The following is a 17,151-nucleotide window of genomic DNA, read 5'->3' on the forward strand; positions in this document are numbered from 1 at the left end:
GTCTCAATCAGACACCCAGAGCAGACAGGCTGGGACAAGAAACATTTACTTAGGGCTCTGGGGCTCAGCAATGCCCCAGCAGACCCGTCATGCAGCCTCATGTACAGTGGGCATCGGGCCCGCCCCTGGGGTACTGCTGGGGGGGGGCCTCATGGCAGCAAACAGGGCAGTGTGGCTTGAGCCCCCTCTGTGGGGGGAAAAGTGGGACAGGTTCCATCGGGTAGGAAAATCTGTGTCCCTCTCACTGCACAGAGAGTGTGACTGTGCCCAGGATGGGGGTGGCATTGGCTGGGGCAACCAAAGACACAAGAGGTGGGGCTCTGAGTTTGGGGAAGGGGCTGGCACCAGAAAAAAAGCAGCCTGCAAAGGAGAGGTCCTCTCTGTATGTGCCTACCCCACCCCAGGGGTTTCTACTCCCTTCCTTTCCTGGTGGCCAAACAAGACATTCTTTCTTCTCTCTTACCCTCTCTTCCTCCTAGGTCTCTATGTCCAGGACAAGGGAGCAGACACAGGTAGAAGAGGGACTCATAAAACACCAGTGCCCTGAAAAGTCTGGGGAGAGGGGGTAAGGAAGGTCACCCTGAGGGTGGGGCTCCTGGAGGGACAGGAACTGACAATCACAGGTTTCCCTAACTGGTTGCTCCTGGCAACTGGGATTTTGGAGTCCTGACAGTGAAGTGGGGTATTGACCAAGCATGAGCCAGTGTCTTGTTCTCAGTTGAGTTTCTGTGTCCAGGCTGCTCTTGGGCACCCTCTTCCTGTAGACATATATAGGCTGAAGCTGCTCTGTGGTGACTGTCCTACTTGAGGGGCAGTCTCAGATTTGTCACACTCTTCTTAGACCTCGGCCCTCCCCCTCTCTCTTGACCTAGGTTTCAAGTAATGGGAGAGATTCCTGCAGAACTTTCCTGAGAATTGACTGAGTGACAGATAGCGAGACGAAGAAGTGGACTCAGGGCCCTCCCATGACCCTGGATCCCCTCCCAACCCCAATAAAGAGGGCTGAGGGATTCAGAAAGACCCCCACCCAAGGCCCCACCCCGCTTGCAAAGGGGCAGACACACATAGACCCAAGCAAAGGCTCTGTGAACAGAGGGGGGTCTGGCATGCAAAAGTGGTATAGGCAGGTGGAGACTCTCTGGAAGATGCAGCAAGGAACTCCCCAGGGACCTTCCCCAGGGCAGGACTCAATGTGGCAACTGGACTGGGGTACCAGGGCACTGGGTGGACCTACCTACAGCTTCCTCATTTCTTCCCACTTTCTCCTCCCCGCTCCCAAGTCAACCCACTCAGGGCATCCCACCCAGGAAACAAAACCCTCTTCAGTGTAGAAGGCTCCTAAGCTGTGGTGGGTGGAGCCTAGGAGAGGGACAGAGGGAGAAAGGGTGTGGCCAGGGCACCTGCTCCCTCCCCAGCCAGAAGCAAGGGCCAGGGGTGGCATCTGGGTTCTCTTGGCTCCTGTCAGATCTCAGTCAAGGCATCAGCAGGCACCAGGCCCCGCTTCTTGCCGCTGCTGACTCGGAGGAAGCCATCAGCATCCTTACTTCTGGCCACACCCACACAGATCTGAGCAGGAGACACAGAGCGGAGGCCTGGTACCACCTGCAGTCTGGTCCCCAGTCCTGCTGATGTTCCCAGGGACCCACCCAGGGGATGATGGGACCAGTGTCAGATGTGGCTGAAGCCTGAGCTGAGCTGATGAGAGCAGATCCCATGAGTATGCAGGCTCAGCTGCAGGACCAGGACCCAGAGGACTCCAGGCAGCACTTCTAGACCCACCGTGGAGATCAGCTGGCCCAGTGCCCCATCCCACCACCATTTCACAGAAGAGATAACAGGGAAATGACCCAAGGTTACATAGCAAACCAGAGGCAGTCAGCATTCAAACCTGAGCCTCTGGACTCCTAAGCCAGTGCTCCTTCCCTATCCCAACTGCCTCTAATGTTATTCAGGCCCCTGACTCTGTTGGCCACCACCCAAATTCCACAACATGGGATGATGGGAAGACCTTGCTACCCCTTCATATCTAACCTGCTTTCCCTCTTGCTGCCAGGCTGCAAGCATCCTCTTCCAGGGCACTCACCCCTGTCCTGCCACCTCTCTCCCATGCTCCCTGCAGGGCCCAGGTCAGGACCCCAGATGCTCACCTGGTTCTCCTTGAGGCTCATGTAACCCTGTTCCTTATTCCCGGAGAAGGGCTGGCAGCAACGCCAAACATTCTCGCCAGGCCTCACCCGCTGCACAAAATTGGCTGGGAAGAAGCCAACCCGGTCACCGATCTTGCCCTGTGGATGAGGTTGGCAGTGAGCCCCAGCACCAGCCCCCACTCACACGGATCTCTCCAGACACAGTTCCCACTCAAAGCTAGTGCCATCAGCCTCCAGAGCTGGGGCTCTCTTTTTATTCCAACCCCCAACTGCATGGCTTCTGGATCTGGAAGAGCATAAGGCAGGCAGAGGGACAAAGCTGAGGTGGGGAGGGTCAAACTAATGGCAGGGCCCTGGGCTTGGCTTGGGTCAGTGATTGGAGGAAGGGAGGTCTTCTTCCCAGTGAGGATGGGGCTCCCTCCATGCCCCACCCTGCCAAGTCACCTTCCACCAGTCCTCATTAGAGTCATCCACCAGCATGATGCGATCTCCAGGCCTGAGGAGGAGAGACTGGGGCAGCACATGGGGTCCCTGGACACCCTGCACAGCCATCTCCAGTGAGAGAAGCTTCTTCTTTTTTTTTTTTTTTTTCTGTACCAGGGATTGAACCCAGGGGTGCCACACCCCCACCCTGTTTTGTTTTTTAAATATTTCATTTAGAGACAGGGTCTCACTAAGTTGCTGGGGCTGATCCTCTTATCTCAACCTCCCCAGCCACTGGGATTATGGGTGTGAGCCACCATGCCCAGCTTTAGAGCAGCTTCTTCAGGCCCTCAGAGGACACAGTAACCTGGTACAGCAGGTTCTCTTCAGGGTATCCCAGAACAGGGGCAGGAGACAGGACATTTCGCCAATCACTCTTGAACCCTGGGTAGCTTCAAGTTCCTGTCTGGGCTCAGCAGCCTCAAGTATGCAAGGAGAAGGTTCCTGAAGGTTCCCCTCATCCTTGTGTTCCAAGCTCAGTGAGGTGGGGAGCAGCCCTGAGACTGGAGCCCTGCATCTGCCCAGCAGGGCTGGACCACAGAGAAGACTTACTGTAGAGCCAGGTCGTTGTTCTCCTGGGGCAGAAACTTGTAGAGTGCAACGTAGGAATACATGGCCCCCACGTCCTTCCTCAGGGGGACTTTAGGGGCCTGTGGGAAAAGCTCTGGGTCAGTGATGGGTGGGCAACACCCTCACTTCCCCCACTCCCCACTTGCTCCCGGGGGCTCTGGTATGGGAATCCCTAGGTCAGTGACAGGGGGAGACCCCCCTGCCTGCTCGGCTCACCCACCCCTGCGGGGCCCAGGGAGGGGAGATATCCTCTGTCTGCTTCACTCTGGAACTGCCTGGCCTTGGGGAGCAAGAGCAGGTGCAGTAGGCTATAGGCCAGCGGTGGGAGAAGTCCCCCTGCCTCTTGTGCCTCTCATCCTGACACTGCCTGTCCCTGGGGACTGAGGACAAGGGAGGGAGTAGTGAGTTCCCCACTGGCTCTGTTCCCACCCACCTATGGATCAATGCCAAGAGGGTTCCATGCCAGCATGAGCTCACCTGCTGTCCAGGGCTCTTCTCCTCTGGTACTGACCCTTCGTTCTCGGCTGGGGCTGTGAATACTGGAGACGCCAGGGTGGGGCCAGGGTGTGAGGCGGCTGGAGCAGCCCCCCACTGCACCCATTCCTGCCCTGATTCCTTCCCACCCTCTCTCACCACTGTCACCAGGCCCCTCCTCTGAGCTGCGGATGCTGCCTTCCCCATCTTCAGCCAGCTCATCCCTCTCACTCTAGGGACAGGGAGAGGGATGGGCTCAGTCCCTGGGCCCACTGTCACACTCAGATGCCCCTCTCCCTGAGGCTCCCCTTGGGCACCCAGCATTACCAAGCTCCGTGTGGGGGACTCAGACGTGCTGCTGAAGCTGGAACGGTTCATCAGTGCCAGGGAGGTGCCATAGCGCAGGGTCTCGTACACCGGGTCCACCTTCCCACTGGTCCCTGCTGAGCATCCACCCTCAAGGCCTGGCATCCAGCTGATGGCCTGGCTCTGTCCTGCAGCCTGTGTCTCCAGCCCTGGCTGCCTGGTCTGGTCTGGCTGCTCAGCAGGCTCCAGGCTGAGCCCCCTTCTTCCCCTCACCTGCCCCTTCTGGGTCTTCCCCATCACAGTGGCAGCAACCATGGTTTTCCCATGGTGTCCTCCCATGGTGTCCATGCAGAGATTTGGACCTTCCTTGATTGTTCTCGGACCTCACAGCCCTGCAGTCACTCCAACACCTCATGCTACCTCCCGGACGGAATCCCTAGAACCTGCCCATTTCTCTCCATCTCTTCAGCCTGGTTCAGACGACTAAACTCCTGGCACTCTCTTGGCCTCCTGCTTCCATTCCAGCCCTCCAACCACACAGCAGCCAGAAAGCTCTTGAAAAAATATAATTATTTCTCTTCGAAGAAAATCCAAAAGACTATTCTAAATTGGACTTCGGAGCCTGGAACCCATAGTCTCTTTACAGTCCAGTCTCCTACTCCCACTCCTGGCCCCAGCTACCTTGCCTTGTTTTGGGTTTTGTTTTTTCAATAGTGCTCTGCATCAAAATCCAGGATCTCATGGAAAGTATTCTACCACTAACATACATCCCCAGCTCTTTTTCTTTTGAGATAGGGTCTCGTTAATTTGCCAAGATTGGCCTTGCATTTGTGATCCTCCTGCTTCAGCCTCCCAAGTTGCTGGGATTACAGGCGTGTACCACTGCACTGGCTCCTGTCCTTTTTTTTAATTTAATATTTATTTTTTAGTTTTAGGTGGACACAATTTATGTGGTTCTGAGGATCGAACCCAGTGCCTCATGCATGCTAGGTGAGCTAGGTGAGTGCTAGGTGAGCACTCTACCACTGAGCCACAACCCCAGCCCCTCCTGTCCTTCTTGTTTGAGACACTCATCCCAATAGGAATTGACTAATGATTTGTGAGACTATCCATTTCATATCCCTCCCTCTCCCCCCCCCCTCCTTTGTTAGACCATAAACCCTACCTTTTCTAGTACTGTGTTCCAGTGTCTTACACAGTGCCTGAACTTAATAGTTGTTCAATAAAGTGACTGAATGGGTAGATGAATACATAAATGAAGGCTACATCAGGACAAGAGCTTCCCGAGAAGGAAGTGGTAGGAGTGCTAAGAACTGGCAGTGCCAGTGTGACTCAGGGGCCCTTCTGAGAGATGTGTGGATTTCTTACCACACCACTAGAGGCAGGGGCCATGGGATGGGAGGGACACTCACCAGTGGGTGGGGACTCTCTGCTCATGGCACAAGCTGGTGGTGGCTCATGCACCAGGAGTGGGGAGCTGAAGTTGCGCCGGAAGGAGGTGGACTGTGCCAAGAGGAGGCAGAGAAAAGGCATGGGGGAGTCACAGCCCAAGGAGCACATGGCCCTTCCTGAGCCCAGGGACCCTTCCACAGGAGCAACCAGCCTTAAGGAGTTCACTCACTCACCCTTCAGGGCAGTCCCAGGGACAACGCACATGGACCCCACTCACCGTCTTGCCTAGGCATTGCTGGTGGGAGATCTCCTCAGAGCACCAGAGGTGGACGCTGACTTTGCATATCTTACATCGCAAGCCCTGCTTAGAGTTTCCTAGGAAGAATTTGGGTTCAGCAAGAGATTGGTCACGAGAGAGATGACATTCCCATGGGCAAGGAGCAAAGAAGGTAGGCAGGGCACAGGGAGGAGCAGGCTGGGCATTCTCAAGCAGCCACAGGGCCCAGCATCTAGGGTGTGGAGTGGCACAGAAGGGGAGGTATCAGTGAAACAGAGCAACGCTAAACACCCGGCCAACCCAGGACACATTTTGCTGGGGTGCTAGTGCCTCCAGGAGCTAGAAGAGATGGTTATTCCAGTCATTCTTTCTGTACCTGGATGTGGGGGGGGCGGCTGGGGAGGGAACTCCACCCCTGGGCTAATTAGGATGCTCACTAATCTGCCCAGGAGAGACAGGAGTACACTGGAGTCCTGCACACGGGGGCACACCATCAGGCAGTTGCATGGTCCACTACCCTAAGCCCACCCAGGCCCCTCCCCCGCTGGCTTCAGGGCCCAGGCACCTACCCACGATGAGCTGATGGCACAGCTCGCAAGGGCTGGCTCTCTTGAAGACATGTTCCTGGAAGCTGTGCAGCCTCACTGGTTTGAGTGGTGCCAGGGGGCGTGGGACTTGGCACGGGGAGGGTGCCGGGGTGGGCAGGCCCCTGTCTGTGGATGCGGGTGGTGGGGAGGGAGGGGGCAGTGGGGTTGGGGGCGTCCGCAGCACCTCGGTCGGACACTTGAGCTCAGAGCCCGAGCGAAGGAAGAAGTTCTCCACGCTCTTACTTCGGAGGATGGTCTTGAGGGAGAACGAGCGCTTGAGTCGCTGGAGCTGGGAAAAGATGGAGCTCTGAGAGGGAGGCTGCATGAGGCAGGCCCCTGCTAGGTCCCCTTCAGGGTGCCTCCTGCTGCAGCAGTGTGGAGCCTGAGGGCCAGGAGCAAGAGGAAGCACTAAGCAGAGGCTCAGGCGTGCCAGTCTTCCACAGGAGCCAGATAGGATCCTCCATGAAGTTTTTTTGTTGTTGTTGTTTGGTTTTGGGTACTAGGGATTGAACCCAGGGGCGCTTAACCACTGAGTCCCATCCCCAGCCCTTTTTGTATTTTTATTAGAGACAGGGTCTCACTGAGTTGCCTAGGGCCTCATTAAATTGCTGAGGCTGGCTTTGAACTCATGATCCTCCTGCCTCAGCCTCCGGAGCCTGGAGCCGCTGGGATTACAGGCCACTGGGCCCTGTTCTCCATGAAGTTTTTAGGGAGTTCTGGCAGAGCAGGTATATAGTTAGGAATGGTGGGGACTGTTGCAAACCATAAGGCCAGTAAGTCTCCCCTCATCCATAAGGCTGGTCTCCCCTCATCCATAAGGCTGGCCCAGTGTTGCCAGGTATTCTACTTTCCCAGAAAAATCTAGACTTTCATGTGAAATTGGATAGAAACGATTTGAAAGAGATTTCCTTTTTTCTTTTCATCATTCTTTTTTATGGACACACAGCATTTTATTGCATGGGTATACCATATACTTCAGTTAAAAACCAAAATACAAGAAAGTCTTTGGGGGCCAAGCAAAATACACCTGCTCCTCAGTTTTCCACCTGTACTCTCCAGCAGGCTGAAGAGAGTGGAGAGTGGGCATCCTGGAGCCTCATCCTTGAGACTGATTCTCCTTTGAAAACATCTCTTCAGCCCATTCCTTATAGTCACCTCATCACCGTGCCAGTCCCGTCTTAGTTCAGACTGAGAAGGTACAACCCTAGTCTGGCTCAGGGTCTCAGCATATCCTGCCCACCATCCCCCAAAGTGTCCACCCATACCCGCCCTCAGTGCAGCTGACAGGAGGTAATCCTTGACCCTGATAAAAATTTAATGGCCCCTCAGGACACAGTCCAAGGCCCTCACCATGAGATTGTCCTTGCAACTTGGCCAAACCCATCCTTCTCACCCGTGCCTTCCACCTGCAGCCCAGATATACAGCGATGCTCAAACTTATCCATACTTTACGCCTCGGAACTTTGACGTGTTTGTCTTCTTCTCTGCCTTATCCAGTTAATACCCTCTTTATCTTTTCAATACCTTTCCAAGGGCCCCTTGTCCTCCTCAGGGAAGCCAGATCTTCATGAATTCCATTTAGTGAAAGCACTCCCTCCGCTGGTGCCCACTGCACCTGCGCCAGTACTGACGCACATCACAGCTCCAATCAGGTTATTGGTGTCTAGTTCTCCCCCACTCAGGAGCCTGGGAACCCCTTGAGGCCAGGCACTGTCACCTCAAATGCCCCCACAGGGCCTCATCACACAGTGGGTGGTCAGCCAGTGTACCTCATTTGAATACATGATGAGCAAGTGACTGGAATCTTACATAGATCCCATGTTTGTAGTGCTGGGTCAATTTTGCAGCGAGGCCAGAGTTCTTTCCGCTGCTCACCAGAACACACCTTTATTGTGTCTGCCCAGAGCAAGATCTGGAGACCTCTCCACCCAAAGCCTTGCCCCCTCCCCTCCTGTTGGAAGCCACCTTACCACTCCCCACTTCTTTCCACCAGCAATAGAAATGGGGGCCATAGGCCTGGCTCCAGACAGGAAGAATTGGCCAGGGTTCCCAGCAGGCATGCCAGGCAGCCTGTGTGCTGTGGCTGCCTGCCTGCCTGGCAACTGTGCCAAAGGGATGGAAGTGATGGCCCCTCCAGCCTCTAGGAGGCCAGCCGGCAGCAAGGCGGAGGGGGAAGCAGAGGGGGATGTTTGGGCATAAGACAGGTCCTGGTGTGCCAGCTGGGAGGCCAGAGCCCTGGGGTGTCTGGCATACTGAATTGCTTAGCTCCTTCCAAACCTAACTTCCTGAACAGCTCTGTGGGCTTCTTTGTGCATCCATAGAAGCAAGGTCCCAGGCCCCTGATGCCTGGGCGTTGGAGCAGAGGTGGAGAGCCAGAGAGATAATGAATTAGAATACAATGCACAGCTTGGATCAGGTTATGGGCCACCCAGGGCTAAATGTGGCTCTGTGGACTCTAATGGGCACCAAGAAGCAGATGAAGCTTCTCCTATTCTGTCTCGGATCCTTAAACATAGAACACATGGAGGCAAAACTAGGAGATGTGCTGGGAGTAAAGCGAAACTAGAGCTGGGCATGGTAGTGCATGCCCCAAATCCCAAGGGGCTCGGGAGGCTGATGCAGGAGGAGTGCAAGTTCAAAGACAGCCTTAGCAACTTATCGAGGGCCTAAGCAGCTTAATGAGACCCTGTCTCAAAAAAGAAAAAGGACTGTGGATGTGGCTCAGTAGTTAAGTGCCCCGGGTTCAATCCCTGGTGGTGGTGAGGGGGGGATCTAGACCGGCTGCCTGAAGGCAAGTCACTTTACTTCCTTTCTGAGCCTCAGTTTCTTCACAATCAAGAGGGAAGAGGCAAAACTAGATACTCTTTGAGCAATACAAGGTTCAGGGGCCAAATCAACTAACTGGCCCAGAAACTTACATCTACAAGGGACTGCCACTGTCAGATCACTGGAATTGAGATAGCCTTGGATATGCAGCCTCATTAATCCTGATGCTACCCTGAGGCAGTGACGATTTTTGTCAGTCTTTCAGATGAGGAATGACGGCTCAAAGGGATTCCCATAAGTCCTCATCTGGTGAGTAGCAGAGTCAGGACCTCAATGGTGGCTCTGTGCTGAGCCTAAGTGCTCAGGAGCATCCTGTTGCTTTGGGCCCTGCTGTGTCTCCCACTCCTCCCTTCGGCAGTTCCATGGGCTTGTCAACTGAGGAGTTTAGGGGTAGATGGGACCTAAAGGCCTAGCTACCTACAGCAGTCCCCGCCCCCCCCCCCCCCCGCCCATCATGCTGTAATGCCCTGGCCACATCCCCTCTGAACAGTTGTCTCACTGTTGGTCACCTCCTGGGATAGGAAGCACAATCTCTCTTGGGACAGTCACTCCATCTTTGGGCAACTGAAATTATTGGAAAGTACTTCCCTATATAGAGCTGAAACCTGCTCCCTGGAACTTCTGCCTATCAGTCCTTTTTCCTCCCTTGGCTCCAGCAAGAGCTACTCCCTTTTAGACACATAAGTCCTTCCATTATGTGAAGTCATCGATCGTATTCCCTTCTCAAAACCGTGATCCCTGTGGGGCGAGATTTCAAGTTCCCACTCTCCAGCCTGTGTCTTTTCTGATATCCCCCACTCCAGTCTCAGTGCTAGTAGCCACCTCTGCAGGGTACCAGGGGCCTCTGGAACACAATGTTCCCCAGCACCAGGGCATCGTGGACTTTGCCACTGACTCCCTGGCTCCGTTGCAGGCCACAGATCCCAGGAGGGTAGAGAAGTGGGAAGGAAAAACATGCCACCTGGGATGGTTGGCAGGTGCCAAGGGCTATGGCCAGAGGGCAGGATGGGGACACATCTGCCAAATGGCTTGATGCCCGCCTACTCCAGAGACATTTGGCTTGGCTACTGAGACCTCATTTTGGCTTTACTAGACCAGGTATTCCTGCTCCTGGGACTCCTAGATTCTGCAGAGAACCTTGCCCCATCTTCCCGACAGCTTTTTTTTTTTCCCTTGGTACTGGGGAAGTTAGGCTTTACTGCCAAGTCACATCCCCAGCTCTTTTTTTTTGGGGGGGTATCAGGGGTTGAACCCAGGAATGCTTAACCACTGAGTCACGTCCCCAGCCCTTTTTATATTTTATGTAGAGACAGGGTCTCGCTAAAGTTGCTTAGGGCTCACTAAGTTGTTGAGGCTGGATTTGAACTTATGATCCTCCTGCCTCAGCCTCCCAGAGCTGCTGGGATCACAGGTAAGTGTCACCTTGCCTGCTTCCCAACAGCTCTCTTTTTTTTGTGGCTCCGCTGCCTGGAGACCCATTCCTTAGCATGGGGAGAAGTTTCCATGTCCCGAGGCAAGCTGGACCACCTGAATTCTATTCTCACTCACCCCATCTGCACTTGTCTGGTTTGGAGTTTGAATTATGAAATCTGTTCTTCTGAACCCCCTCTGAGAGTCACAGCTGGGCTTGCTTATTTCCTTCCCCACCTGGCCACTCCCTTGAGGCCCCTTCTTTCCTCAATTTCTCACAGCAGTTCCTGAAGGGGTATGGAGGCAACTGGCAGGGGGAGGTGGTGGACATGGAGTAAGCTGATTCAGATGGTGGAGCTGGCATGGAGGGATCCTCCCAGAGATGGCACCAAAGTGGGTGAAATAGCAGACCTAGTGTGTCAGGATGAAATGGGGACCCAGAGAAGAGGTCAGCCCTTTAAGAGGATCACTGAGTTGGTGCAGGGCTGAGACTCAGGCTTAGGGTAAGCAGGAGGCTAGACTCCTCTGGCAAGAAATGTCCAGGAGGGCCACCAAACTGATGAGCAAGCCTGGAATGTTGGCTTCAGTGCCTGAAGAGCACCAGGTCCCCTGTTGCACCTGCCTCACATTGAGCTGGGTGGGCATTCGCCAGTCCCCTTTTCTTCCATCTCCCCATCCCTACAGTCTGGAGCCAGGTGAGCTAGGGGCTGAAAGGAGGTTGCAAGGTCCCTGAGATGTCTCCCTGCCGTGTGGAAGAGCCCCTGACCCCTCAAAGCCCAGTCTGTGTTGCCACTTCTGAGTCCTTCTCAAAGCTGAATGGGGGCTTTAACTGGCCTGGTGCAAAAGAGCCAGATCAGATGTGGAATCTCTCTCTACTTCTTTGGACCTCCCTGGCTCAGACCCAGGGTGATGACATTGGAGGGTCCTTGGGCTGGAAGGCAGGGAGGTAGAGAACTGCCAGGCCCTAGCCTCCCCCTCCCCACACAGCTGAGCTTGCAGCCTGCTGGATTGCTGAGGCAGCACTGCCCAGGCTCCTGCCTGCCCTGGGGAGCTCCTAAGGTGGGGGCTGGACAGACAGGCCTTGGCGTGGGAAGTCTTGGGAGGGAGGTCCCTGAGAAGCAAGCAGAGGACCATTTACATGTGCCAGTGTGATTTGAGGGCAGCTGAGTAGGTCTGGGGCTTTAGAACTCAGGGTGGGGCTCTGACCTGGGACTCAGCCTAACAGAAGCTGGCACAAATATTCCAAGGAATATCCTCCCACCCCATCACTTCATTGCTTTCCAAGGATAGACTTGGGTCTCAAAGGCAAACTTAACTTTGTGGTCTCAGAGGCCAGAGGCTCATTTTCAGGAGGCAGGAGAAGGTCAGGTGTGCACCTGAACATGTGACTATGGAGATCCCCTATGTCCCCTAGTTCAGGGATGGGGAGCTACTTGGGGTGCCTCAACCAGATTCCACCATATTCAGCATCATCCACTCACTCTCTTGATGACTTTGACCTTGAATTAACCTCCGGTTCTGAGGGGTGGTCAAGATGGGGTGAGGAGGAAGAGGGACAATGGAAAGAGTCACAGATGAGCTAGTGATATCAGGGAGCCCAAGACCCACCCATTTTTGGTCTTCACTGTCCCCATTCTCCTCAGGGAACCAGAACAGGATGGAAACAAAACACCAGATGAAAGGGAGAGGGAATGAGGTCTCCCTGAAGTCTGGGGAGGGGCAGAGGGCACCCTGGGCACAGCCCCTTGCTCCCTCTCTATCCCCAGGCCCGCTCAGGTTGCTTCCTGCAGAACTTCTTGAGCACCTAGAATTTGGGGAGGGAGCAGAGAGATTAGAGGTGAGGAGGTTGAATGTGAGGGATGGCCTTCCCCCACCCCTTTGAGTGCCAGGAATTTGGGCTCCGCCTGCCTTCACTGGGGAATAATTTATTCATTGTGACTCTCTCAGGAGTAACAATCATACATAATTAGGGTTAATTATGACATTCATTAATTACAATGACTTCTTTTGCTTCTGCCCGCCCCCGTCCCCTAGGTCGGCTCCTGGGGTGGGGGTGGGGTGGGGGGGCTGCTTCCTTGCAGCTCTGGAGCTGCAACATTCAGGGTCCCCTCCCGCCGTGGACATCTGAGCTGCCGCAGCCCCCAGCGCGGACTCGGAAGATGCGCATCTCCGGTCCGCGGTCTCTGGTCCCCAAGTCTAACCCGGCTGGGAGACAGCAATGAATGCAAGACTGCTGTGGGGCAGAGAGAGAGAGACGCCCAGAGAGTCAGAGATAAACACGTAGAGGGATACCGAGAAAAACCGGGAGACTCGAATGGGGAGGACACCAAGACAGAAACAGACAGTTGTAGAGATATGCCAGAGAGATAAGGGCAAAGAGAGACCGACTGAACTGCAGACAGACCGGGCCGCCACGGGAGGGGGTGCGCCTCGCACGCACACACGCGCGCACACACTGGCCGCCCGGCTACACACCGCTACACACTCCCTGCGCCTTCGCTGCGCCGATACCCTCCAACAAAGCCGAGTTACAACCTCCCAGGAGGTAACAAGAGCTCGGCTGCTCGTCTCGAGCGCTCCGGCGCGTCCTGGTCGTGACAGGGGACTCCTTGGGTCCCCTCTTCTCAAATCCACTCCTCCTCGCGGGTCGCGGCGTGCAGTCTTGGGATCACGAGGGCCCGGGATAGCTATGGTGACCCCAAGGCGCCCGAGCCCACGGAGGTGAGCGCGCGGCGAGGAGGGCGCCCGGGCAGGCGGAGGCGAGGCCTCGAGCCCCCTGACTTACCTTGGTTTCCTGGAGGGTGGAGACGGTTCCCGCGGGGATGTGGGTGGCCGCGTCATCCGGCTCGTTCTCCTTCTCGCTCATTTCGGTCATGGTTAGGGGACAGGGGCAGAGAGGGTTCTGAGACCCGACGGCAGGCCAGCCGGGCGTAGGCTGCGGGTGGCAGGCGTCTCTCTGGGACTCTGAAGCCCTTCTCCAGAGACTGTCCCCCAATGAACCTCAGGAAAAACCCTCCCAGGCAAAGCAGCCCCCACCCCCGGGCGCGGGCGGACAAAGTTGCCGGGGCGGCGGGAGAGGGGGATGCAATTACACCGAGCTGAGGGAGCGGGACGACCCCAGCGGCGAGGAGCGGGGGTCTGCAGAGGATGCTGCTTGCAGCGAGGGGAGGAGGGAAGTGGGGATGCAAGAATGAGCCGAACGAGGGAGAGACGGAGCTGTCCGTGTCCGGCCGGCTCCGCTGTCCTCTGCGCCCGCCCCCCATTCCCCTCCCCCTCCCCACGCCGGCCCCAGCCGGGCACCCAGAGGCCCCTCCGCCCAGTCCTCGCCTCCCAACTTTGATTTAGGAGGTCGCCTGGTCCCTCCCCCTTCTCTCCGCCGCTCCCCCGCGCAGCTATGCAAATCAAGCTTCTCCGCTATTGGCTGCCGTGGTGGCCAGGAGAGGGAACTGGGCGGAGTCTTGGGGGGCTCGACACGATGGGGTGGAGCTTGACAAGACGGGGAGGGGCTTGAAGGATAAAGAAGTGGAGGGGGTAGTTTTACACTGAAAAACCCGAGATGGGGGCGTGACAAGATTGAAGGAAGTCTGGAACGATCATAGTAGAGTCTGGATGGGATTGCAAAAATGGAAATGAGTTGGAACTGCAGCAAGATGGCTGAGCATGAGATCAAAGTAAGGACTTTCTGATAATGCAGATCAGAAGATGCACTGGTGAAGGAAAACTGAGGATCCGTTGTCCTCATTAACTGGATCCCTCTCTACCCTGGAGAGGCTATTTTCAAATATACACACCCCTGGATTATGGCTAGGGGTTTTCTGAAGTAAAGAAGAGACAACTTAATGGGCCAAAAGCTAGGCCAGATAATCCTTGTGGATGGAAAGTAGGACAACTGTAATCCTTTCCAGTCTTGCTGCCTGGAGTTCAGCAGGGAAGGGGTCTCTCAGTCCTCATACCTAAAATCCCGAAGCTTCTCTAAGGGGCATCCTCCTAAGATGTCACCAAGACTGGAGTTAGATCAGAGGTAGGGACCGTGGGGCAAGAAGTCTTCATTCTCCAAAGTGTCCATTCCCTGCTTAGTGTGATTGATTACCGAGAACTCATTTTCCCAAGCACTCCCTCACCTCCAGTCCCCTTTTTTTCTGCCCTTCCAGTCCTGACCAACAGGTCCAGCTTCATCTCTTGGCCTGTCCAAGGAAAGAGACGGATGGTGTTTGAGGTATCCCTTCCCTGGGTGTGGGTGGAGAGGCTTCTGGGCTTAAATGTGCCCCCTCTTCTGCTGTGGATGATAAGAGGAGGGGTGGTAGTCAGGTATCCTGCCTTTATGCAACTGAAGGACAGGCAGTGAATGCTCCCCCACCCTCAGTCATCCACTCGGATGAGCTCACCATTGGAGCACTGCTAAGGGTACTGTGTCTAGGAATAGAGGGGTTTTTTTTTGTTGTTGTTTGTTTGTTTGTCATTAGCAGAAGTGGGACAAGGGCAGATGTGAGGGTCTGTGGTTATGGGGACTTGATCTTCTCCCCCTCCAGATCCACTGCATCTGCTGACTCCTTCTGATTCTTACCTTTCCTGAAAGGAGCTGGGATGGACACGCTCATGAGCCCTGAGCTCATCCCTCAAACCAGTCTTCCCAGAAGCCCACTCACTGCTAGCCTTCCAAGAATCTCAACCCTTTGAGGATTGTCTTCCCCGTTGCCCTGCCCAGGCCAGCCCAACTTCCCCTCCCTGGGCAGCTCAAACTGCAGTGCTTGGAGTACCCTAAGATAGGGTCATCAGGCCATCTATCTATCCCAGGCTGAAACAAACAGGGGCTTTCTTTGGAAACTTCCTGTGGAGGTACCTCTCTCCCCTGTGCTCAGGCAGGTAATAAAATCTTTTAGAGCCTTGATTTCTTTATCTGCAAGATGGTGGCTGTGCCAGTCTAACCTCGTTGCAGGAGCATGCTGGAACCTTGCAGAATGGCACTCAGCCCAGTCAAGACAGCCAAGGAGAGTTCTTTTTTTCTTTTTTCTTTTCCCCCCTTTTCTTTGGGAAAATTTGTACCTTCCCATGACTTTTTGTGAGGCAGGAAAAAAAAGAAAAATGGCTTCCTTCCCTCTCCTTGACTATTTAGAGCCTAGCGTTCCATGGAAGAACCTATGCAGAAGTGGCTGTCCATGGACAGAGAGATTCTGACTAATCACAGGGAAGAATTCCCAGGGGAACCAGGGATACCAATGACCAAAGAAAGCCAGGGAAGTTGGTGGGCCCTGGGGTCCATCTGGTCTGAGCATCAGAAGTCTGAGGTGGGGCCAACATGGAGAAGGCAGTGGGCTGGATCCTGTGACCTCTGGATGTCCTTCCTGGCTGCAGCCTTTGTGTTTCAGAGCGGTCTTTCATGAACTAAGTCTGAGTCATTGCTCTCAGTGCCGACAACTCCCACTGCAGTGGCTCAGAGATGGCAGCAGCAGTCTGGCCAGCTTCTCCTGGGGAGGGAGGACCCTGTCCCTCTCAGATTGGGAGAGTAGCAATGAGGTGTAAGCAAAGAAAGAGTCAGGCACTTCAGGAGGGGAAATGGCAGTCACACTGTATGTACAGGGCTTGCTCGGAAATGGGAAGAGGACCATTTGCCTCCTACTAGGAGAGCTGAGCTGGTAAGAGTGTGCCCTGAGCTCTGGGAGCCATGCGACAGAGGGATGGACCAGATGACCTCAAGGTTGAGTGTGGTGCAGTATCCAGCACAATGGCTTCATCTGGGCTCTTCACCTCTTTTTCCTATTTTATGACCTTGGGCAGAGAATTCATCTCTGGAGAGACTTTGGTTTTCTTCTGTTCAGATTGGCAGCACTGGATGAGAGTAGGTAGAAATGAGGAGCTGGATTAAAATAGGGGCAAAGCTGCACAGTGATACGGGCCTGTAGTCCCCGCTACTTTGGAGTCCCTGGTGGGAGAATTGCTTAAACCCAAGGGTTTGAAACCAGTGTGGGCAACACAGTGAGACACTGTTTCAAAACCAAAACCAAAAATAGGAAGGTTTGGGCTGTGGGGATGTGGCTCAAGCGGTAACGCTCTCGCCTGGCATGCGCCGGTCGCTGGGTTCGATCCTCAGCACCACATAAAAATAAAGTTGTTGTGTCCACTGAAAAGTGAAAAATAAATATTAAAAAATTCTCTCTCTCTCTTCTCTCTCTCTATCTTTAAAAAAAATAGGGGGGTGCTGCTCAGTGATAGAGCACTTGCCTCGCACATGTGAGGCACTGGGTTCGATCTTTAGCACCATATAAAAAATATATAAATAAAAATATTGGTGTCCATCTACAACTAAAATATATATATATTTTTAAAAAGAGTGAATATTGGGCTGGGGTTGTGGCTCAGCTGTAGAGCGCTTGCCTAGCACGTGCGAGATCCTGGGTTCCATCCTCAGCACCACATAAAAATAAATAAGTAAAATAAAGGTTTTGTGTCCAACTACAACTAAAAAATAAATGTTAAAAAAAAAGAGTGGGGCTGGGTTTGTGGCTCAGTGGTAGAGTGCTCACCTAGCATACATGAGGCACCGGGTTTGATCTTCAGCACAACATAAAAATGAAATAAAGATATTGTGTCCACCTACAACTAAAAAATATTTTTTTTAAAAAAAAGAGTGAATCTCTTCCTTTAAAAAAATGGGTGGGGTGGGGAGACTGGTGCACAGTGA

The 17,151-nt window shown here is 54.2% G+C and overlaps 1 protein-coding gene across 4 annotated transcripts; it reads right to left on the reverse strand.

Annotated features, from left to right (window-relative positions):
• Nucleotides 1–27: 27 nt before the first annotated feature.
• Stac2 (SH3 and cysteine rich domain 2) lies at nucleotides 28–13,718 on the reverse strand. 4 transcript variants are annotated; one of them, XR_009224582.1, is made up of 12 exons: nucleotides 13,258–13,718; nucleotides 6,219–6,525; nucleotides 5,650–5,747; nucleotides 5,393–5,483; nucleotides 4,002–4,117; nucleotides 3,834–3,906; nucleotides 3,678–3,739; nucleotides 3,183–3,280; nucleotides 2,592–2,643; nucleotides 2,148–2,285; nucleotides 1,401–1,566; nucleotides 28–552 (listed from the first exon to the last, which is right to left on the reverse strand). XR_009224582.1 is itself a non-coding variant. In XM_046420536.2 (11 exons), exons 1-11 carry the CDS (start codon nucleotides 13,345–13,347, stop codon nucleotides 1,462–1,464), a joined length of 1,227 nt encoding a protein of 408 aa, XP_046276492.1. In that variant the 5' UTR covers nucleotides 13,348–13,718; the 3' UTR covers nucleotides 28–1,461. The 4 variants fall into 4 exon arrangements, 3 of the variants coding, with proteins under 3 accessions (XP_046276492.1, XP_046276491.2, XP_058427563.1); XM_046420536.2 differs by having other exon boundaries at nucleotides 28–1,566; nucleotides 4,002–4,114; XM_046420535.2 differs by having other exon boundaries at nucleotides 28–1,566.
• Between the last annotated feature and the right edge of the window lie 3,433 nt (nucleotides 13,719–17,151).

Source organism: Marmota monax, unplaced genomic scaffold, assembly GCF_021218885.2.
Source record: "Marmota monax isolate L192 unplaced genomic scaffold, Marmota_monax_Labrador192_F-V1.1 WCK01_AAM20220418_F8-fsc00064, whole genome shotgun sequence".
Taxonomy (NCBI): Eukaryota; Metazoa; Chordata; class Mammalia; order Rodentia; family Sciuridae; genus Marmota; species Marmota monax.